The sequence below is a fragment of the Gobio gobio genome (assembly GCF_949357685.1).
Source record: "Gobio gobio genome assembly, chromosome: 2".
NCBI lineage: Eukaryota > Metazoa > Chordata > Actinopteri > Cypriniformes > Gobionidae > Gobio > Gobio gobio.
The window spans coordinates 19,106,596-19,131,337 of record NC_137098.1 but is presented as its reverse complement, the minus strand read 5'-3'; the positions used below and the strand labels follow the sequence as shown (position 1 = coordinate 19,131,337).

Genomic DNA, 24,742 nt, shown 5'->3' with positions numbered 1-24,742 from the left:
ATGCTCCCTGTGGTAAGTGTTATGAATGACAATGTACTGTATGTATGATAATTGTTGCCAGTGTTATGGTGGAATGAGCTTATTTTCAGACCTATATTAAGTGTTTTGTTGGTCTGTGTTTTAGAAGTGAAATTAACTGCTTGGCCAAGATTCATTTTAGTAATGCAGACTGAAAAAGTGGCTTCATTATTGACCAATGCTTGTTACCAACTGAAAAAAAAAAAACTTTTAAAGTGTATTAAATACTTTTATTAAAAGTATGCTAATGCGTACTTCTGTTTGAAAAGGGCGGATGTCTTTTGCTCACTGACTCACCTTGTGCCAGTTTGTCATTCTTCTCCAGGTAGCTGAACCACTCTTTGGAAGAGGTGATGGCGTTACTCTGATCTTCAGGGATGTCATCCTTACAGGCCGACTTCAGCTGCTCCACATCTTCATTAGTGATGTTCTCAGACAGATCACTCAACAACGAGCTGTATTCAGACATTCTCTGGAAAACACAGACAGAATGAACAGATAAGCACAAAAAATTATGTATATTTATGTACATTATGCAAGATCTGTGAAAGACCTAAGAATGTCTTTCGGCAATACAAACAGTATTACCAAAAAGACCAGAAATCTCTTTCAAGGACTAGTACTGAATGCAACTAGCAAAGACATTTCTGGGATATCATTTTTGGCTTAATTTTTCTATGAGGAAGGATGCAGAGACACCTTGTCCATCTTTTTATTTTACAGTCTGTGGGACAGAGACCCTGAGAGTAATAGGTCAAAGTTTATCTTGTCACTGCTCTCAGTCTCCCTCTAGTGGAGCTCATGACCATCACAATTAACAAAAGCAAGATCTTCCTACTTCCTCAGAAATTTCTGCCTCACAAACAGTGCTGTTATCATCAGCACCTTCATGTTGTCAAAATACCAAGACGTGGTATGATATACAGCAAGCTCCATGTGGCCACATTTACTGTGATGGCAAACAAATCAATCTGAACGCTTTTGCTGTTGGCAGCCCACATGAGGACAGAGGTCTGAGGAAACTGTGCAGGATCCAGAGCCAAGATGGACGCCTCTGTTATTTTACAATGTATTGTTTGTGCTTTGTGGCAGCCGGTTTAACAGTGCAGACATTCTACATTCATCACCCTCAATGTCACTGCTACAATACAGTGTGTGAGTGTGTGTGTGTGTGAGTGATGGAAGAAATAGAAAGAGTGGGACACATACAAAAGCCATCCCCCACACACTCGTTATACAAATTTCATATACGTACACTGTTGACATGCTGCTGTTTATTTGCTACCGTGTGTGATAGTGTCTGTAAAACGCACTGATCTGCTGGTGACCTAAATACGGCGCTGCATTTACACAATCCACCAGCAGAGGGAGAGAAGAAAAAGATAAGGGGATACAGAGATACAGAGAGTGAGAAAGAGACAAAAAGAATAATAATAATAATGTATAAAGTTCATGGAAATGTAGTTTGACAAATCTCATGTCTCATGCAACAGTGTAAATTAGATTTGCCATTTCTGAAGGAAATGCTGAAGAGCAATGCAAATAACAGTGCTAGAGTTTCAGGTAGTTATAGATTTTGCTGTTATGACACTCAACATGCCTTTTGCACTGTAAAAAAACAAAAACAATGTGCAGCATATAAATAATAGAAAGACAAGAACAATCACAATGCAGTATGCAAATAGATCTGGGAAAGGAGACTGATCATAAAATAAAATGCAAATATTATGATTACCCTTACAAAAAGTAATGTGTGCTATTAGTAGCCTATACTTCTTTTAAACTAAAAATAATAAAGTATACTTTCAGTCTACTTTTGTGTACTAGAAATATGCTTTATGTACATTAATTCTCAGAAATATACTTAAAATTACAATTAAAAGTACAATTAAATACTTGACTAATACTGTCAGAAAAGTCTAGGTATATTTGACTTGCACTCAATCTTTTGTTCAAGATATTTTTAAAGCAGGGCTCGACATTAAGCCTCGTCATTCACTTGTCAGAGTAAAAAAGTTGCTTAGCCGGGAATTTTTTTTTTGTGTTGTAAATATTTATTCTGAAGCAATATTCTCATCAGTGTTCTATCAGCTTTGGCATAATTAAATCTGCATATTTGTGATATTTACCCCAAGGGCATTACATTACCTTTGTAGGGTTCCCCAATTTCAAAAATATTGAAAAAATACAAATAAGAAATGTTGGAAAAAAAGATATACTTCTAAACATGAAACTAAACCCCCAGTAGGTGCATTGAGTCATACATTCATATGATTCGTTAAAACAGCTGATTCATTAAAAAATGAGGCAGTTGTTTATGAATGGGTCATTGCTTTAACTCAACCGATTCGTTTACTTCATTCAGTAATGAAACAGTGTTGCTGTGAAATGTGCTATGGTTCTGCTGTGATCTTTGTTTGGAACTATTTTCACTGCTGTCGAAATAGAACAAAAACAGTCAATGTTGTGTCTAAAATGTAAGTGACATTAAAGTCATTAACATTAACTATTTTAAATTGTCCTAATTTAGTTGTGGAGGTCCCACAACAGGTTTACATGCATCAAAGGTCAAAAAACTGTTTCATTTTCTCATAATATACATTCACCACAAAGTTCAATGATTCTCAAACGACTCGATGGATGAATCAGTCTCTCTAAATCACTCCTTTCCGCGAGCCTACTCTGCTCTGATTGGTCAGATGTCCCAGTCTGTTGTGATTGGTCTACCGCGCACAGCGCATGTTTCGGAAACAACACGCTTGAATTCACTGAGCTCCTGAGAGCGACCCATTCTTTCACAAATGTTTGTGAAAGCAGTCTGCATGCCTTGGTGCTTGATTTTATGCATCTGTGGCCATGGAAGTGATTGGAACACCTGAATTCAATGATTTGGAGGGGTGTCCCAATACTTTTGGCAAAATAGTGTATATCGTTGTAATCGTATATTTATTTGGCATTGTTAAGATCTGTGTCTATTAGGGGTGTAACAATACATCGATATAGATTGATGCATCAATCTAATATCTAACAATACGATGCATCGATGCCAAGCGTTAAAAAATGATATCTGTAGGCTATTTATATATTTAAGAGGCACATTTGTTTTAACACTCTCCACATTTTTACACAATGTCAGTCTATGTATTATCGCCAATGCGCGCATTCTCGTTTAAATGACCTTTCAGAGCTTGTGAAAGACCCTTAGGGGAGGTGCTGAATCTTCACCAAAATGTATAATTTTGCTCGTGTTTAAAGCATTGCAAAAAGCAGCGCACACTCATCTCAAACAGAGCACAAATAGTCTTCTTTTATTTATTTTTTTGCTTCAGTAGATAAAGGTCTATGGTTTTGCATATAAGGAGAATGGAGCGTTATGAATCGTTCTTCACACTGAAATTTAAAACTGTTAAAAGAAAATGCTCAATGAACTGCTGCATAGGAGCGCTGCGTGCTGTGAATCTGTGTTACTTCAAGCGCATCATTCTGCACATGGGATGTGCATAAGTGCCGCTCTGTATTGGAGCCTTTCATATTATAATAGTTTTGCACAATGAAAGAATATTAATAGCATATCTTGTTTTGTCCTACCTATAATATGTTGTTGCTTCATTAAAACTCTGCGCTATACATTTAACTCGTTCCCCGCCACTGTTTAAAAAAAAAGTTGACAGCCATCACCAGGGATTTTGATCATTTACACACAAATGTAATGGCCCAGAGAATATTTTGTTGTATGAATATCTGAGCATGCAATATTTATAAAATTCCTTTTTATCAACACTTAAATATGGGTAAGTTTTTAAAAAAAAGCAACATTTTGAACAAGCTGAGAAAATCACATTTTTGTCAAAGACTACATCCAGATCAGATTCAGAATGATGATCAAACACATGGAGTAGATCGAGTCAGGGGTGCGAAAAGTGGGGGTGCAGCACCCCCCTGGTTTCACAGGATTGTAAATGCAATGCAATTTTTTGTTCATTTACATTTATTCATTTTTAGCATTTAGTAATTTATTTGTAATAACCACTTTAAGTGGCCCATTAAAAATTATTATTTATATGTTGAATTGTGTTTTTAAAACATAGCCTACATGAGGTCATATTGTGACCATTGCGGTGTGCGTAGAAAGAATGCATGGAGCGGTATTAGGCTATTTCCTCCAGAGTGGAGAGCACCTTTCTGAAGATTCTGTTCATTTCAAAAGCTCATTTCGTTCAGCGCCGCGTGCTCAACCCTCAATGCCCTTTGTGACATATGCTGGTTCGAATATATGCCTGTCTGAAATAATTAGCTTGAGCTGCCCCCGGCTAACGTTTCTTTTCGTAGGATTTCGTAGAAATTACAGCGAAGCGCAACCGTACGGGGCTCTGCAGTGGTCAAAAAGGATATAAACAGTACATTTTGAAGTGATATATTCTTGAAAACTCAGAGATGTGGATTCGGACAGCAATTAAATGACCACACGACCTTGGTGTTTGTCAAAAATAGTTCGGCCGGGGATTTTTTAGCGGGTGGTGGGAGACGGACAGGCAATAAAATCACTGACTAGCCCCTGTAAATGATGACAATACCTTCCGACCGCACAAGAAACAATTACCGGGGCTTCAGCCAACTCCTTCACCACTAATGGAGCGAGCTGGAAAATCAAACTTTTCCCGGGTTACAACATCATGGCCACCAACAAAACTCAGCAAAGATTGTTCTTGCTCCGGCTTTAACTTCTGGATATTCGGCAGCGGTGCCACAACGGAATGAATGGCTTCGCTCGCATCTTTCTCCGCTGCCATTACTGAACTACAACTCAAACTAGCGCACAACATCAACGTCATCGTTCTCAGCCACTCCCTCTGTTCGCTGATTGGACCGGTAAAAAATTGTTCTGAGAAAACCTAAGAATATACCGCAGTCCCAGACGGAGTACTGAAGGAAAATGAAAATTGAGCGGAAGTACGTAGGAGGGCGGAGCCAGGCTAGTCATGTCATAAGCTGTCATTAGATTCATGTGAATGTGAATGTTTTATTTTATTTTCAAGAGATTTTATTTTCAAAATGAACAGGCTGACTATATACGTACATCCTCAATGCATTTATAATAGCCTACTGTGCTATTATTTAACACTGCATGAAATCAACTATTTTTATAGTTGCTGTGGAGATAGATTTGCTTGAATCATACATATTTCTTGAGGGAGTGAAACTAATCGCTTTACAATTAGCGGTGATGATATTGAATTATTATTTTTAGAAAAGTCTCCACCTTCTACTGAAGAGAAATCCAAAGGTTTTGTTGCATTTTTCATTTCATGTACATACCGAAACAATCAATAATGAAACAGAAGTTATGTAAGTTTCATATAATAATGAAACTAAATTATGCCACAAGTTAAATGTGCTGGCTTCACTGTATGTAGTAAATGTGTTTCTTTGTTTGATATGTGTACGCTGTCTGCTTTGTCTGCTGAAATTAGAAGCTTGACTGTATTGTAGGAAAGGTTTAAAGGGCTATGCTTAATGATAGAGGAAGTTAACACACTCTGTTTTCCACACGGAGACGGAGTAATTGCTTTCAATAGCATCAAAACACAGCAGTGTTAATAGAAGCTAGTTTCCAGGTAAGCACTCTGAGAGCGCTAACATCTACACCACTCCCTTGATATCCTCTTTTTGAATTAAGGAGAGAAAGAAAGATGACAGATTAGTATTAAACCATTTCAGCAATTAGAAAAGCAAGTATAATTTCAAACATATTGCAAAACATTTGTTCTTTAATCATTCAGATTGGATTAGTTTTCCATGAGGAGGTCTGGGAAATGCATGTTACAGATTTGGTGATTTAAATTCAATCCAGATAAAACATGGATTTAGATCTTTTTGCTAATGTTCTAAGTAAGTTGTCATTAATAATGTTGTTTCAAGTTGTGTTGGCATCCCAACTGATGTTTGAAAAACATAAACCTGTATGATGTATAATTGCCCATTTTTAAGAATTGCCAACAAAGAAAATCCAATTTGATTACAAATAGGCTAACTTTATTTTTCCTCCAAGGGAGAAATTCACAGCAGCCGCACATAATAAGTGTACATATTTATATAAAATCCCACACAGAAATGGCTCATTTCCTTTCCAAATAAAAAAAATCAGAAATAAAGGCACCAATATTATGTAAACAGCTGCTAAATAATTGCATCTCTTCAGCACAGATCCATCTCTTACAAAGTAAGACAGAAACGTATTCATATGACCTTGTTACATATATCGTTGCCATAGAATGGTTGCATAGCAACTATGTTGTTTATAAGCTTTCGAAAAGCATTTGTCATCATGTATGCGGTCAGAAGCTCTGGTCAGATGTGTATGTGTGTGAATTCAGCCGCAAGTATTTTTCTCCTCATTTGATGATGTTAGTTCAGCGCCAGTGAAATTTTTTCATCCTAACCATGTGTAAGAGAAAGCTCTGTGTTTGTGGTTTAAATATGAGTGGAAGATATATAGCGAATGTTTTCATTATATAGTCAAAATTTGGCTAATCATTTTTAGTCTTTAGATTTGGTTTCATAATCCTCACAAGTATGGGAGCATCAAAAAATACAATAAATGTTCACAAAAATGTTTTATATAAACATTGTGAATCTACTAATAAAATTCACTCTTTCAAGCCATTTCAGATTCAGTATTGTGATGCATATTGAATATCATCAAAATGCTGAGCCATATTGAGATGTATGTAATGTAGCCCAGCCCTAGTGATGGTCAGGGCCAGTGCAATGTGTGTGCGAATGTATCGATGTGTTTATAACAACGAGCGTGATGTTTTCCCAGAAACAGCCCTATCAAGCTGAAGAGGAAGAGTTAAACAGAGAAATAGATGGAAAGAAAAAGACGAATGAGAGAAAGTAAGACTCTGCTTTTTAACAATTTTAACATTAGTTCAATGGTTTTCTTCTCCATCCAGCCATCTGCTGCGCTCCTGAAGACGTTGGCAGCCAATTGTCATTTATGCAAAAAAGTGCTATTAAACGCACAGTTCTACACAAAACACACACATCTTTTGTGATCATAAGACACATACTTATATAGGAATATTTATAATAAATAAGGGACAAAATTACTGAAATGAAATATCAGCTCCAAAATCTCATCATTTAAATTAGACTTGCGACAATATCCACATTCAAACCGGTTATACTGGTATTAGTATTGGATGGATGCAGGCTATGCAATTCTACACAATAACACAGGCCGTTCAATTCTAAAGGCTGCATTTTGCTGAAAATGGAAAGGAAATGAAATTATGATTTCATTGTGTTCTACTTGGTGTCAGACAGTGAGAGTTGATAAAGCTTCTGTGTCGCGTAATCAAGTCTTCACACCACACAATGATGAAACATAATGTTCTTTGTTTATATTTCACTGTTTTTGTAACTGCAAAAATTAAGTGGGGGATAATGCTATTTCATGCATTCTGACATATTTACACTGTTAAATAGTTGGAGTCTCATGCTAAACATGGCCAAAAAATGAGTTGAACGTATGACAGAGTATTTCTGTGCCAAAAATACGCCTTCCGGTTTCTCACAAGTTTCGGAAAGTTTTTTTTTATTTCCGAGTATGGCCCTTTATGAAATCAGCAATGGAGTTGTGCAAGTGTATTTCTGTGTTCCCGGCATTTCTGTGATGAATCCTTTGTGGCCAAATTCGACGTTGGATTTGCAGATCGGTTGAAACTGAAAGATGGTCCCAGCAATAAAACATCAGAACCGCAGGCGGTGAGTAAAACTGCATCAAATGTCTGTGTTTTGTTTTTAATCGGCACGCAAGAGCATAAAATGTAAACAACACGAACATATAGTAAATCGAAAGTTATCATGGGATAATGTGATGATGTATTGTGTATGTTTAAATACATTTGTTTAGCTGACCACCATAATGTGTCATGTTGCCACAGAAGAACTCATTGTTGTTTTTATATTGAGATGTCCAGCTGTATATCGAGATGTCTTTGTTGCTGCCGTTGTTCATGCTGTTCAATTTCAGACTCGGGACTTCTGGATCAAATATGTATGGCTGGATCTGATTAGCCAAAGTTAATTTAAGACAATACAGCTTTTATTCTCTTTTTATTTTTAAGGATGTCACTCACAGCTTGCAAACGATCGCTATGCAAAAGCTGCCCGTGCTCCTCGTTAGCTCCGCGCACTGCGCGCCTACACGAGTTTGGCTATTTTCAGAAAGAATCGGTACAGCGTATCTGTCTTTTACAAAAATTATAAAACTAAAGATTTTTTGGAGATATGAATGATGCAATACCACTCTATAGGTACTCAAGATTAACATGAGATTGGCTGAAACTGTGTGTTACAAGTTTCTTACAGTATAAGAGAAAAAAGCGAGATGTTATGCAACAAAAGACTGATTCATATGTATCAAAATCACAGATATTTTGAACTATCTGATCTATTACCATCCAGATTTCTGCACAAACTGCGCATAAAATTTGATGGGTTCAACAAGACTCTCAAGCACAGTCTGCTTAAACACAGAAACATACTAAACATTATGCTGCTTGATACTCCAAACTGGTATTTCTTATATTAATTTAATATATTGTCATAATTGTAGTGCAAATGGTTTTGCAAATATCCAGCTAAATCCAAGGGTTTTGCATGCACTGCAACTGGTCTGTACTTCACATGAAATGCATTAACAGCAGGGATAATGATTGTTGGTAGAAGAAAGAAGGGAAAAGGAGTAGTTTACGTATTGCTTCCGTACCCAGCTGCTGTTTTTTCTGCTGCCCTCTGAGCCAGCAAGGAAGTGAAACCACAGTAACAGCAGGAAGTGAGGGCCGGCTGGCCACTCACAGCTGGGTCTCCATGGTAACTACACTTTTTCCAGTTGCAATAAATAGGCAGAGTGGCGAGGGACGGGAGGATGAGTGGCGTGCTGTGTTTATGGACAGAGGATATCCTCCTCCTCTTCGTCACTGCGGGAATGTGTGTATCTACAGTGTTCGTTTTCCGTATTTGACCTTTGACCTCTTTGAGTAATGCAACCGCCCATGTGCATGCATGCTTTCGGCAGGGAGTGAATAAATTCTGCTTCGTCCTACAGTCTGGCCTTGCGCCGATGAAGAGCACAGGAATGCGATGAATGCCAGATGTGCGATGCATCCCTACAACACACAAGCACACCCTGAAACACTGACTGGATTCACCGCGTCCAGATGAGACGTGGATGTGTGCGGATCATGACTCAGGATTTCTGATTGCAAACAGTCTGGAACACACACCTTTCTTTGATGCAGTGCTTTCATACCTGAGGTTTACATGGAATATCATGGAATTTGGAAAATTTTAGATGACGAAATCAAGAGTAGGGCTGTACACTTAATCAAATGGCGGAATGGACTAGTGTCAGCATTAAAGAAATGCTATTGAAAACTGAAGTCTTCTTGTTGGTCTCAGTTTGGCCTACTACACAAACTCAAGCATGTGTGACAGTTGTGGTGTTTTCAGAGTCTGCCGTCTCACTATTACATGAACACATGAACTTTATCTCCAGAGAGTCACTTCACCAGCATTTCACCATTTTATTTGAGAAAACTATTGTGACACATAGAAACTCAAAACTATAAACCACAATCAAAGCTGTAAGCTGAAAGGGCCCTTGCACCCATGCCACCACCACCCGGTGACGCTATGACTATAACTAAATTTTGGGGTGTAGATGTCTTCAGGCCAGGGCACTTATCAAACGTGAAGTTTGAGGCAGATTGGACATTGTATGCTTGAGTTACAACAAGTTCTTGCTTCATGATGATAATTGCATGCTTTAGCACTCAGCTAAGTGTTGCTAGCATGTTTTAGAAAGTTTCTAGCATGTTTAGTACTCAATTGCATATTTAAGTATGTTGCTAGTGCATCAGTGTTAAACACGTCACTCCCTGTTGCCAGTGGGTGGCACTATGGCTAACTGAATATTGGCATGTAGATGTCTTCAGGTCAGGACTCTTACCAAACCTGTGAAGTTTGGGAATTTGAGAAAAAATAAAACAAATATTTGGGTAAAAAAAAAAAATGTCATAGGGTCCTATATACCAAACTAATAGAAATTTGCCAAATTATATTTGCTTATCCCCTCAGTACCTTAACAGAAACCAGCTGACTTTCATTTTAAGCTCAATTTGGTTCATTTATGAGAATTTAAAAATTGTGGCCCAGCTTACAAGTAACTGTTGCACAGGTTAACTATACTGTTGAGTACATTGTGGCTAGTGATGGACATTTTGGGCAAAACCTGCACACATGCATGTGCTCTTTATGTGTCTTCCTGTGGTTTGTCTGCAGGCAAAACTCATTAACAAATGTTCACTACACTGATGTGTGTGTGAACATATTTTGGTTGCTCATCAACTAATGGAGCGTTTAACTTGATGCTGACAGGAAGTGAACGCGCAGTCTGCGCAGCGCCGATGCATCTCGAACAAGCCTGGTGTGTTTGTGTTTCCCGCTGCCCAGGGTTGCCAGGTAAAAATCACATTTGGGGGTGAAATATGTGTTTTTTTGGCATGGTTGCCTTCTAAAATTCGCATTCCAGGCCGGGGCTAAATATCATATAATTGGGGTCGCTTCAACCCGCGCGCGGACATGAAAAACAGCCTGCGGCAACAGTGATGAAGTAGCCCAACACTGCGCGCTGCCTCGCTAGCTTTGCTGAGAAAGATGAGACGTATACAGTGATGCAAGACATGGCTCTGTTGTGGCTCTCAGCATGTGGAAAAGCAAATGGTTCTTAGAAGGCTCCTCAGTCGAACCAACTATGAACTGGGACTAGCACTGGCTCTGAACTAGCACCCGGTTCATTCTGGTGGAAAAGGGGTATGTGAGATCACAGCTCTCCTAAATTCAGTCACTATTCTGTATATGGACACCAATCCATATATTGCCTAAAAGCGCATGGTGTCTACTGTCAGGAGCAATTTGAATTATTTTGAAGAGCAAGAGTAACATGAATACAGCTTGGTTGTGTACAGGAAAATGTTATGGATCAATAGTTGTGTGTTGTTAATCCGTTGGTAATTTTTATTTATTTATTATTTTTTCTATGGGCAGACATGCAGTAGTTTAATTTAAGTTGAAAAAGCTATTTCAACAGCTGTGAATGATGAATGCAGACTCAAAATTAATAATCCTTAGGGGAACAATAGGGCCTTCGCCCTTCAGGCTTGGGTCCTAATTAAATTCAATTATTTTGAAAAACACAAAAATGAACAATAAAATACATAGGGAATACAGTAAAACATCAATGAAAGCATTCAAGATGTTCCATGTTGAGCATCATTATAAACAGATATACTATGCTAGCGTAACATTTGCTAGCAGACATTTCAGATGACTAAAGGTACTGTATGTAAGTTTTTCACTTAACTAAAGCTTAAAAATACCTTAATTTTTTTGCTGACTGTGTCGGAACAATACTTTGGGGATGCTCCCATCTGAAGTATGAATTAAACTATTCCAATCCATATTGGTGTTGCATCATGACGTAATATGTGACGGCATACACGGAAGGAACACTTTTTTACAAAGTCAATTTATTTTATTGCTTTGAATAAACAATGTATTGCAGTATATTGATATTTTCCTCATTGCACCCTCTTGTGGCCTCAGGAAACAAGTCAAAAGTTTCTTTAACATTTATTTAATCTTCATATAATATATAAGAAAGATGTTTGTTTAAATTATTTGTTGTTTACCTTGATAAATTGGCCAAATTAAAAATACAGTGCTTAAATAGAAAACTTTTTCTCCACTGGTCGGTCTTTGATTAAAAAAAGTTATAAAAATGCTCAATAATTATTAGGGGTGTAATGGTACACGTATTCGTAGTGAACCGTTTCGGTACAGGGCTTTCGGTTCGGTGCGCGTGTGTACCGAACGGTTCCGAATGCAATCTTTAACAGTTAACAGTCGGCTTGTTTTAAGCGCGGAACACACTTCAATCCTAGTTCCCACTCAAACATATTAAGTATTCAGTCCATTTCATCAGGAAATTTAAACGATAAATGCCGACTGATCACTGTATAGGCGCGTCAATTCAAGCGGCCGCGGCGCGCGGTGTGCGTGAGTGAACGCGATCCTCTCTTCCAGAAGAATAAACATGAATTTCATATCTTATGGTATGTTGATGATACATTAACACTTACTGAAACGTATCATATGTCGTGTAATCGCTCAATCAGTGTTTTAACCACAAAGAGGTCAAACAGCTTGTAAACAATGTCACGCAGCATCACATTTACCTCAGAAGTCCTTCAGTGTCCACAGCTGTTAATTCACTAGAGAAATCAACTCCTTCACTAAATATATGCACTATATTAGCCTATATAAATTCATTCTACTTAACCTGTTGATTATATTTCAACAACGAATTGGAGAAAAAACTAGCCTGACGTCGTCATACTCAATTCTAGTCAGAATATGAGTCTGAGACCGCTCCGTTGGGCTGTGATTATGGGGCGTGTTTCAACCGAACCAGGAAAGACCTCAATTGGATAGACCTACAACCAATCAGAGCAACGGAGCGACACATAACGTTAGTTGTCAAATGTCAACAGAACTCAACTGCACTGTGTTGCCATGTCCGCGGGTTGAAGCGACCCCAATTATGTGATATACAGACCCAGGAATGCAAATTTTAGCAGGCAGCCCTGCCAAAATAACACATATTTTACCCCCCAAATGCCTTTTTTTCCCGGAGAACCCCCCCTGGAAAGCTATCGGGCTTGTTTTGGGCTAGTTTTGAGGAACGTTAGCAATTGGGCGGGTTTTGTTGTAAAAACTTGGCAACCCTGTCTGCACGCACGCTGGAATAAGTAGCTAACGTTAGAAGAACAAGATTAGTGTAAACGATCTAACGTTAGAAGAACAAGATTAGTGTAAACGATCTTTGCCGGTGTTGTAAAAAAATAATTTAAGGATACACAGAGTACTTACCAACACGATCATCATTTCTGAGAGAAATAGTAAAGGTGAATGCATATACGAAGTTCTCCTTTTAGGATTAGAACAAATTCAACCCAAGCGGCTTTTGATGACGTGGATGATTACGTTACTGTTTATCATCTGTCCATCATCGTCTAAAGCCCGCCCTGACAATTTCATTGGTCCGAACAGTTTCTGTTCGGGCATAATTACTTCTCTACCGATCAATTCCAGACCGAACTGCCCAAGTAAAAATGTTGTGGGCGGGGCTAAGTTCGGCTGGCATCCAGGCTAAGAAAAAACTATTTTATAATTAGATTTAGTTAATGCAAAAACTGCCTTATGTGAAGTTTACATGTTTGCACACAATGTGTTATTTGAGTGTTGATTATTATATCTAAACATGAATATCAGCTGAATTTAGGCTCATAGTTTGGGCTCTGTTGTTAACCTTTAATATTATAGTAATAATGTGCAAGTAAGGGCTCCCTATATAGTTTACAACATTATCTTTAAGAAACTTTTAGTTATAATTTAATTAATTTAAGGACGGACCAAATTTTTTCAGTAAACCACTGTTTAATAAAAAATAAATAAAAAGCAATTTTTTTGAAACTGCTGTACCAAACCCGTACCGAACCGTGACTTCAAAACCGAGGTACGTACCGAACCGTCAGTTTTGTGTACCGTTACACCCCTAATAATTATCGATACCGAATGATATGAAACATTATATCGTGATACATGTTTTAGCTCTATCGCCCAGCCCTACATTCTAATAACCATTATTGTTGCATTGTCTTCTGAAACACTAAATTTGAGAATATTGGGGTCTTTTCTCTTACAAGAAACATTCACAAGGAACATTGCCCTCCATTCATTCCATTATTAGTGTCTAAGAGAAACAATTGACTTATTAAAGAGATCTCATTGGTGGGAGCGTCAATACGGTGGGGGTGGGGTAAAACTCCTGCTTGTTGCTAGGTTACAGTCTCCAGGCTGAAAGGCAAGCGGGAACGGTTGTTATGGGGACATCAGCCATGTGGAGGGTGAATTAATTTTGGACACACACACACACACACACACACACACACACACACATTCATGGCTCTCTGTCCTTGAAGAACACGTCATCACCGGCTGAAGGTAGAGTCGCCATGACGATACGTGACAGGCAACTGCAAGAGACTGTGGGAATGTGTGAGATGAATGAGAGAGTTTCACATCAGCGTTACTTTTGTGTAATTGAGATACTATTTTAGCTTTAATAAATTTTTTACATTAATATTTTTAATTGAGTTTTTATTTTTATATTTTATTTAATTATATTTTAGTTTATTCTATCTATATAGATTTTATTCCTTTTTATTTCAGTTTTAATTATTTTAGTATCATCAAGTGTCGTGTCCAGTGTAGACGGCTTCTAGCTGTTGAGGTTGCATCCGGTATACACACTGTAAGTGTGTGTGTGTTTGTGTGTGTGGTCCTGATAAACTATATGTTTTGGGGACCATGTCCCCACAAGGATAGTAATACCAGCAGTTCTTGACCTTGTGAGGACATTTTTTGGTCCGCATGAGGAAAACAGCTTATATATCATACACAATTATGTTTTTTTGAAAATGTAAAACATTTTCTTTGAGGGTTGTGTTTAAGGGTAGGGTTGAGGATAGAATATACAGTTGGTACAGTATAAAAATCATTATGTCTATGGAACTAGCCATAAAACACGGAAACCCAACATTTGTGTGTGTATGTGTGTGTGTGTGTGTGTGTGTGTGTGTGTGTGTGTGTGTGTGTGTGTGTGTGTGTGTGTGTGTGTGTGTGTGTGTGTGTGTGTGTGTGTGTGGATTGGGGCCCTGTGGAGGGGTGTTAAGAGTTTAGTCACGGAGAGGAGACAAAACACATGTGAAGAAAATGTGAAGAAACTGTCCAGACACACATGGGATCTTCACACTCTATGCATAGACAGCCTCTGTTTAACACACACACAAAGAACAGCAGACAAAAGAAGACTGTGTGTTTCAATGTGTTTGTGTGTGTGTGTGTGTGTGTGTGTGTGTGTGTGTGTGTGTGTGTGTGTGTGTGTGTGTGTGTGTGTGTGTGTGTGTGTGTGTGTGTGTGTGTGTGTGTGTGTGTGTGTGTGTGTGATGGTAGTGACTGGCTGCTGTAAGAGGACAGTGAGTTCATATGAGTGTATGTGTCAGACAAAAGGAAAACAAATGACTTGCAGGTTTTATATGGTGAATAATGTGAGGCATTCATGTCATCTCTGTAATTACAAGTTTACAACTTTTGCATCTTTAATTTTACGTACACTCCGACTACTTTTAAACATGACCATTTTTATGTCTTAAAAAAACAAAAATGTCAGATTTTAACAGTTAAAAGAATAAGAGGAAACAAATTATATCTGAGCCAATACTTTTGCACTAGTCAGATTTTTTTGTTAAGTGAACATTCATGACAAATATGATCTCTTAATCTCCTAGCTAAATACTGAAGAGAGCTAATGCTTCCACTTCTTCAGGAAATGTGTATGGTGTATTTCATACAAGGACGAAACCCCTGCAACAGATTTACAAAATGTTGTCATCAATGTCTGGAGGAGCGAAATATTTATACAGGAGGGATAAATTAAACCTAATTAATTAATTCTTAGATTAAACTTGAGCTCAACCACCGCTTTTTTTAATCAAGAAAATTCTCCTTTATTCCCAGATTGATGCTGTCACCCCACAGGATGTAGGACCTTAACTGTGGCGGGGAATGTACCACTCGAATGCTGCTGACTTAACCCTCGTCTTCTTGAACTTCTCGACAGCGGTACCAAAAATTCCCGAATGCAACACCGGGCATCAAGAAGAAAAGCTTGCTCTTTCTTCTTGAGCCCAAAGAGGTTAAACCAAAGTAGTGTTAGAATCGGCCGGTATATCCCTAAGTGAAAAAAAAAAAAAAAAAGTGAGTCACTTACATGTATATTTACATGTATATTACTCTGTTCCCATATTACATTGAGTTATTATGACTCTTGGGTAGCAACATTTCAAGTGTCTAGTTTAAAATAAGACCAGATTTATGAATATAGACCATAGGGTTTAAGAGCTGCAGACATTTTCATTTGGGTATATCGTTTTCAAAGAATTCTCAAAAATAGGGGCGCAGGTTAAGAGGTTTTAAAGGGGTGGTGAATTGAGAAAATCAACTTTCCCTTGAGCTTTTGATATATAAAAGGTCATGGTAATATAAGAATATCCTGTAAGTTTCAGAGCTGAAAACTTCCTTGTTAGTCAAAGAAAAGCTTTTATAGACACCAGGCCCAGCAAACGCTCAATCTCAGAATGTGCCCAGCTATGACGTCAGAGTGTAGTGAAGCACCGCCTCAACAGAAGAAGAACAACGCCTGATTCTCTAGCCCTGCCCACTGACTCGTGCCACTAACATAACACACGCCTACATGGAGCTAAACCGGATATAATTTCTGAACATAACGCATAAGCTTGATTCGGATTCCAATATTATGAATGCATGGTGAACTTTATTTTTAATGAATATCCAGCTCACGTGGGGAAGACATTGCGTGTCTGTTCTTTCATTTCACCGGATTTGTTTGAAAACAAGAGACTGGATTTGCAGACAGGATGAGATTAACCACACTTATGTGAGTAAAAATGTTTTTTATATGTGATAGTATTGCTTTGTTACAGATCGTTTGATATCTATTGATTATGTGTACGTGTCTAACTGAACATTAGCATGCTGTCAAAGGCTGGAGAATCCTTTATTTGTGGAGTTGTTGGTTCATTGCGAATCGGGATCAGACTCGGACATGTATGGGCCAGTGCTCGCAAAGCCCAATGCTGTGCGTTTTCCGGACGGGTTGCCAAAACGTAAGCCCGGCCTGCCAACTGGCTATCTTAAATAGTGAAATAACATTCCTTTCTTGATGTGCGTTCACTCTCTTGACTTGACATTTGAAGGAAAAATAAAATCGCGGAAGTTTTGACCATGCAGTCTGCAACGTACTTGGTGTGTGTGTGTGTGTGTGTGATGCACGGTCTGCACTTATATCCACCGATCGGGCGGGCCAAGTAATACAAAAATAAAATTTCAATCAATCGCGGGTGGATGAGAAATAAATCATTGTGTTTGTTTGATAAAGATATTTTGCGAGCCCTGTGGGACGAATCATTTCGTTTGCCGTTTTTCTCACAGGCTTTCAAAACAATTCCTTGTGTAGCCTACTCACAGGGGAGCTGAAGCTCATTAAATATGCAAAACCGTTATCCAATCCTAGCCGTGTGCGTTTCTTTCAAGTCTTCAGTGCGGCACACCCATCAAAACCCAGTGTTTCTTGAGAGAGAGCCTCAAAACCAGGGCAGAAAATAGCCTATTACTTATTCATTATGATGTTTTTGAATGTAAAAAAACACTCAAACGTCATAAGTTGACCTCAGACAACAGTATAAAAAAGGAAGCACACTCACTTAGTACATCTGTCTTGACTTCCGTCACGTCTAGTTCCTCAGAACAAGACCGGGCCAATATCATGCTGAGCCGCTGAGCGAGCTTCCAGGTCTGGACCCAAGCAACGGGGCGCAGAGACCTGGCTCCCATCCCCCTTGAAAAATGCCAGGCGAGAGCAGAGCTTGAAGTGGTCACCATGAGGGCAACCAGCTTTGACATGGTGGCACACACTTCCTGAATGCTTTGCTAGACATATTTTTCACTCCTAGCCACAGTCAAACAGAAAGTTCACACACTCAGCTTTATAGACAAACAGCTTCCTTAAGACAAAGAAGCGGATGACGTCCTCTCTAGTAGTCGACCACTGTAGCCAATCAAGATTGGCATGTAGCACACGTGCTTCAGACACTGGTTCACGAGGAGCATTCCCATAGCATCTACTATAAAAGTGTGTTAAGAATGAAGTCTTCATTCAGAATTAAGTCTTTTAATATTACCATCTTTATGTACACTTAAGTTGCCTTTTATTTCAATGTTATATTATCTAACTTTGTATTATCTGAGCACACTTCTCCTGGTATGTATTTTTTATAAAAAAAATTTTTTTACAGGCAAACGTCAGTTACTTTGTCGGAAAAACCTAGCTTAGATCAAAGGCATCTCTACCATAATGTCTGTTCTAATTCTCTACACACATGGCTCATTCAAAGCTCTGATTATGATGAGTCATCGAACAGATGTCTTCTTTATTTTCCAATTTTTTTCCCCCAGAAAAGTAAACTGTGGCAGCTGGGTTTCATAAGGAAAGCAGAATTAAATAAACTTACCGTATATCTCAAGCTGCGGTTGTTTTATGAATGTCATTAATTATGTTTTGTGATATTTTGTGAAGTATAAATTCATCTAATTCATTGAGCCATTTCTGTCCATGTGACACAGAGAGAGATGTGGCATATTTGAGGAGAAAGCTTTTACTTTATTAACACTGAAAATATCACTGCCTCAGGGAGAACAAGACAGATGTTCGCTCTGTGTGTATGGGAGAGAGAAAGAGAGTTCAAAAGACAAAGACATGAGAAATGAGTTAATATGCCAGTGAATCTGTGTGTGCAGCAATTAGACACCTCAAGTGAGTGCGAAGCGCTCGTCACATCTGTGTACCTGCTTCCTGTGAGTTATAAAGAGACTAAATAAGAGCACATTTACATCTCAGTGAGATCATCTCATCTCAGGTATCCAGTAAGCGCATCAACAACATGTTACTTCAACAGAGGAATGGGTTAAGATGGTTGACTAATTATGCAACAACCAACTAGTCGATTAATGGCGACTAGTTAGTTATCCTAATATTTTAGTTTGTTTGTTCGACAACAAACATTCCTGACCACACAGAATAGCTGCTCTAACAAACCTAGTAAAAAAGAAGTGGGCTTAATTGTGCAGATAATATAATATTAATTAAATAAAACGCCACTTAAGTGCACAAGGGATAGTTCACCCAAAAATAATTCATAAAAATAAAAAGTCATTTACTCACTAATGGAAAAAAAATAAAAATACTACGGAAGTCAATGGGTCCCATCAACTGTATGGTTAATGACATTCTTCAAAATATCTTCTTTTGTGTTTAGCAGAAGAAAGAAATTCATATAGGTTTGGAACAACTTGAGTAAATTATTTTAATTTTTGGGTGAACTTTTAAAGAGAGTTCACTTTCATGACTGTTTCTTACTTTTAAGAGTGCACTTTGTAATAGTCAAATTAAATGTTAAACATACATTTTAAATCATAATGTTTGAATGATCTTTGCTTTAAAGAAGTACACTTTTGATGTGTTGAGTTTGGTGCTCTGTCAAGTTTATTCTTACTCCTCTGTTTTCTTCTTAAAGAAAATATCCCCAATAGTAAATTATATATATATATTACTGTATATATATACAGTGAGAAAAATAAGTATTTGAACACCCTGCTATTTTGCAAGTTCTCCCACTTAGAAATAGGGCTGGGCAATTTTATCGATTCTGCGATATAAATCGATATTTTTTCTCCCAAGAAAGTATCGATTTTTAAGGCGCGAGTATCGATGCATAACTCCCATTCAAATCCCTGTGTTTACCCCCATTTGCGTTGCAGGAAGAGCGATTTGGTCAGCCAGCCGCTAGTATCGCTGTAGAGCAAGTTACCCATACTACTAACTTTACAAAAACGCCGACGTCTACCTCTTCTTGTTTACGGAGTCAGAGCGAGGAGATTCAAAAAAATGGCGGTGAATATAAATCCAGCGCCTTCATGCTTAAAAGCAGATGTGTGGGAGCACTTTGGGTTTAAAAAGAAGAAGGAAAGCGACGACTCAGACTCAGGGGTCAACAACATGATTCGCCCGCAAGGACCACAGGAGTTGCCCGCGGGTCTGTTCTAAAAAATATCTCACCATAGCAGCTGCGTTCAGTCGCTTCGGTGTTCATTTAAGCGCAGGGCTCCAGACTGAAGCCAAATATATACTAGTGTCTGTAAATAATAAACTGCAAAATACTATTTAAATATTACTCCTATATGTTCTGCGTCTGTGTGGATGACGAGCGCCGCGCGCGCACTCGCTCTTGTAGTCTCTGCCGACACGAACGCATAAACCGTCACTTCATGAGAATTTACCGTTTCATTTGAGAAAACTGGCTGCATCTCATTCTGCTCCTAGTTCAGTAGTCAGGGCACTGATCAGGACATGAGTCCCTGAATGACTGAGACGCGCACCCACTGTCATATCATCTTGAACACAGACACTGGTATTCACGTCAACCCGTCAAAATAAAAGTTCGGTTTAACGTGAAGAGATTGACTACAGATTGTAGCCTACAGTAAATTTAGCTACGTCTCTATGTAATAATAATACCTCTCTACTAATAATAATAATTATTAAATAAATAATACTAATTATATAATTATTAATGGTTGCTTATTTTTCACTTGATCTTTCATTTATAAACAATGTTTACTTTTAAACAGCATACAGCCTTTACATGTTTATGTATTATTTACTTATGATTATCATATATAATAAAACATTTATTTAAAAAAAAATAGTGGTATTGTACCGACTACTGGAACTACTACTATACTCTTTCAGGTGTAAAACAGTTTGGATAGTTGTTAATATGAGAATTATGATGCATTATTTAAGAGTTTTAAGTATTATATAACATGATTAGCTCTCTTTGACTCTCTTTTTTAAAAAGTAGCTCTCAAATGAAAAAAGGTTGGAGACCCTTGACTTAGACAAAGCATCGCGGTTGGTTTGCAAGCTGTGTGACACAAACGTGAAATACTCTGGAAATACTACCAAATGTCAGTGTCAAGCTAAAAAAGCTGTCAAAGAAACTGTTCAGAACAGGCTACTTGCTGCAATTTTTAAAACTGCACTTTATTTACTTTTCAAAGGCTTGTAAGCTACAGTTTGCACTGTTTCAATAAATGGAACTAATTTTCTCAACACATCTTTGATTCATTTTGTCCAGCATTTGCAAGCTGTAGACTCTCTGTCCCGTCAGAGACATATATTGTGTAATTGATGATTTTAGTTTTCTGTTCAGTTAATTCAATCCAAGTAAATGAAATACTCACAAGATGTCACCAAAATCACTCTGTCCCCTTTAAATCTTTCAGAAAATGATGTAAGTGTATCGAATTATATCGAATCATATCGTTGGCTGAATATCGTGATATACATCGTACCGTGAGCTGAATATCGTGTATCGTATCGTATCGTGAGATTAGTGTATCGCTACAGCCCTACTTAGAAATCATGGAGGGGTCTGAAATTGTCATCGTAGGTGCATGTCCACTGTGAGAGACATAATCGAAAAAAAATCCAGAAATCACAATGTATGATTTTGTTACTATTTATTTGTATGATACAGCTGCAAATAAGTATTTTAATACCTGTCTATCAGCTAGAATTCTGACCCTCAAAGACCTGTTAGCCTTTAAAATGTCCACCTCCACTACATTTATTATCCTAAATTTGATGCACCTGTTTGAGGTCGTTAGCTGCATAAAGACACCTGTCCACCCCATACAATCAGTAAGAACCAACTACTAACATGGCGAAGACCAAAGAGCTGTCCAAATATACTAGAGACAAAATTGTACACCTCCACGAGGCTGGAAAGGGCTACGGTGAAATTGCCAAGCAACTTGGTGAAAAAAGGTCCACTGTTGGAGCAATCATTAGAAAATGGAAGAGGCTAAACATGACTGTCAATCTCCCTCGGACTGGGGCTCCATGCAAGATCTCACCTCGTGGGGTCTCAATGATCCTAAGAAAGGTGAGAAATCAGCCCAGAACTACACGGGAGGAGCTGGTCAATGACCTGAAAAGAGCTGGGACCACCGTTTCCATGGTTACTGTTGGTAATACACTAAGACGTCATGGTTTGAAATCATGCATGGCACGGAAGGTTCCCCTGCTTAAACCAGCACATGTCCAGGCCCGTCTTAAGTTTGCCAATGACCATTTGGATGATCCAGAGGAGTCCTGGGAGAAAGACATGAGGTCAGATGAGACCAAAATAGAACTTTTTGGTCATAATTCCACTAAACGTGTTTGGAGGAAGAAGAATGATGAGTACCATCCCAAGAACAGCATCCCTACTGTGAAGCATGGGGGTGGTAGCATCATGCTTTGGGGGTGTTTTTCTGCACATGGGACGGGGCGACTGCACTGTATTAAGGAGAGGATGACCGGGGCCATGTATTGCGAGATTTTGGGGAACAACCTCCTTCCCTCAGTTAGAGCATTGAAGATGTGTCGAGGCTGGGTCTTCCAACATGACAATGACCCGAAGCACACAGCCAGGATAACCAAGGAGTGGCTCTGTAAGAAGCATATCAAGGTTCTGGCATGGCCTAGCCAGTCTCCAGACCTAAACCCAGTAGAGAATCTTTGGAGGGAGCTCAAACTCTGTGTTTCTCAGCGACAGGCCAGAAACCTGACTGATCTAGAGAAGATCTGTGTGGAGGAGTGGGCCAAAATCCATCCTGCCGTGTGTGCAAACCTGGTGAAAAGCTACAGGAAACGTTTGACCTCTATAATAGCAAACAAAGGCTACTGTACCAAATATTAACATTGATTTTCTCAGGTTTTCAAATACTTAGCTGCAGCTGTATCATACAAATAAATAGTTAAAAAATCATACATTGTGGTCTCTGGATTTTTTTTTTTAAGATTATGTCTCTCACAGTGGACATGCACCTACGATGACAATTTCAGACCCCTCCATGATTTCTAAGTGGGAGAACTTGCAAAATAGCAGGGTGTTCAAATAATTATTTTCCTCACTGTATATATATATATATATATATATATATATATATATATATATATATATATATATATATATATATATATATATATATATATATATATATATATAAGCATATATATATATATATATATATATATATTATATATATATATATATATATATATGCATATATATATATATATATATATATATATATATATCTATATATATGCATATATATATATATATATATATATATATATATATATATATATATATATATATATATATATATATATATATATATATATATGCATATATATATATATATATATATATATATATATATATATATATATATATATATATGCATATATATATATATATATATATATATATATATATATATATATGCATATATATATATGCATATATATATATATATATATATATGCATATATATATATGCATATATATATATATATATATATATGCATATATATATATATATATATATATATATATATATATGCATATATATATATATATATATATATATGCATATATATATATGCATATATATATATATATATATATATATATGCATATATATATATATATATATATATATATATATATATATATATGCATATATATATATATATATATATATGCATATATATATATATATATATATATATATATATATATATATATATATATATATATATATATATATATATATATATATATATATATATATATATATATATATATATATATATATATATATATATATATATATATATATGCATATATATATATATATATATATATATATATATGCATATATATATATATATATATATATATATGCATATATATGCATATATATATATATATATATATATATATATATATATATATATATATATATATATATATATATATATATATATATATATATATATATATATAAATAAATAAATCGGAACATTGATATCCGATTTCCTGAACATCCGCTACTAGCTTTAGCCTGTTAGCATCTATAGCATGTTCCCTGCTACCATGTGTCTTGTTTACATTTTGAATATATCCGATGTGTTGGATGCATCAAACCAGCAGCGGAGGGCACAAGCCAGGCCCCTAGGTCGAGGACCTCTCCCCAGGCCCGGTTCTACGCAAGCAAAAGCCCCCTCAGTTGATACTGTAAGAATATTGCCAAAACAGATTTGGCAGATTTGCATATTTGTGTCCAAGCTCTGGAGAGCGTCAAATGCATCTATTTACAGCGTGTTTTTGCAGCTGTGAGTTATGTAGCCAATCACAGTTGATCTCTTGAACATGATCAGAGGTGTTTAAGTTAGTCAGAATCTCACCGCTCAAAACAGCAGAGTTTTTATTCAGTGCTGAGTTAATGCAGGCTCGTGAAACCTCTCATTATCAAAGTCGAGACACAATATGAGTAAGAGATTTATTGTTGACATTTTTATAACGGAACTTAGTGAGATCGCGATGAACTGACAAAGCAACATCGTTTTAGAAATCTTGGCTCACTTTCGAGGCTACAGTCTATAAAATTATTTGAATAAAACTGTTGTTGCTAAGAGGACCGACAGCCAAAGTTTCGGAAGTGACATCAAAATATAAATGCCAGTCTGCAAGAGACGGAAATATCCTTCTGACCCAGAATAGAGGTTTTGCCTCTGTAAAGGACATTATTTAGTGAATTTCTCTGACAACATACACAGTTTTAAGTCTGGATATTCTTAGGAAATATGAGACATTTTTATGAAAATATTACTACACGTTTTTTACATGACATATTGTCCCAAAATTCATGTCTTTTAATTTTCTCAATACATGGTTCTGGTGTCCTCTACAGAGCAGAGGATATTGCATAAAGGATTTATTTTTTAATTTTTTTTTAAAGGGGTGATGAATTGAGAAATCAACTTTCCCTTGAGCTT

The 24,742-nt window shown here is 37.1% G+C and overlaps 1 protein-coding gene across 1 annotated transcript in view; it reads right to left on the bottom strand.

The window, feature by feature from the left end:
- pea15 (proliferation and apoptosis adaptor protein 15) overlaps positions 1-24,742 on the bottom strand; it is a 79,792-nt gene that overhangs the window by 27,890 nt on the left and 27,160 nt on the right. The window contains exon 3 of the mRNA XM_079810763.1: positions 316-490. Coding sequence (XP_079666889.1) covers positions 316-490 — 175 coding nt within the window. The remainder of the gene's footprint in view (positions 1-315; positions 491-24,742) is intronic.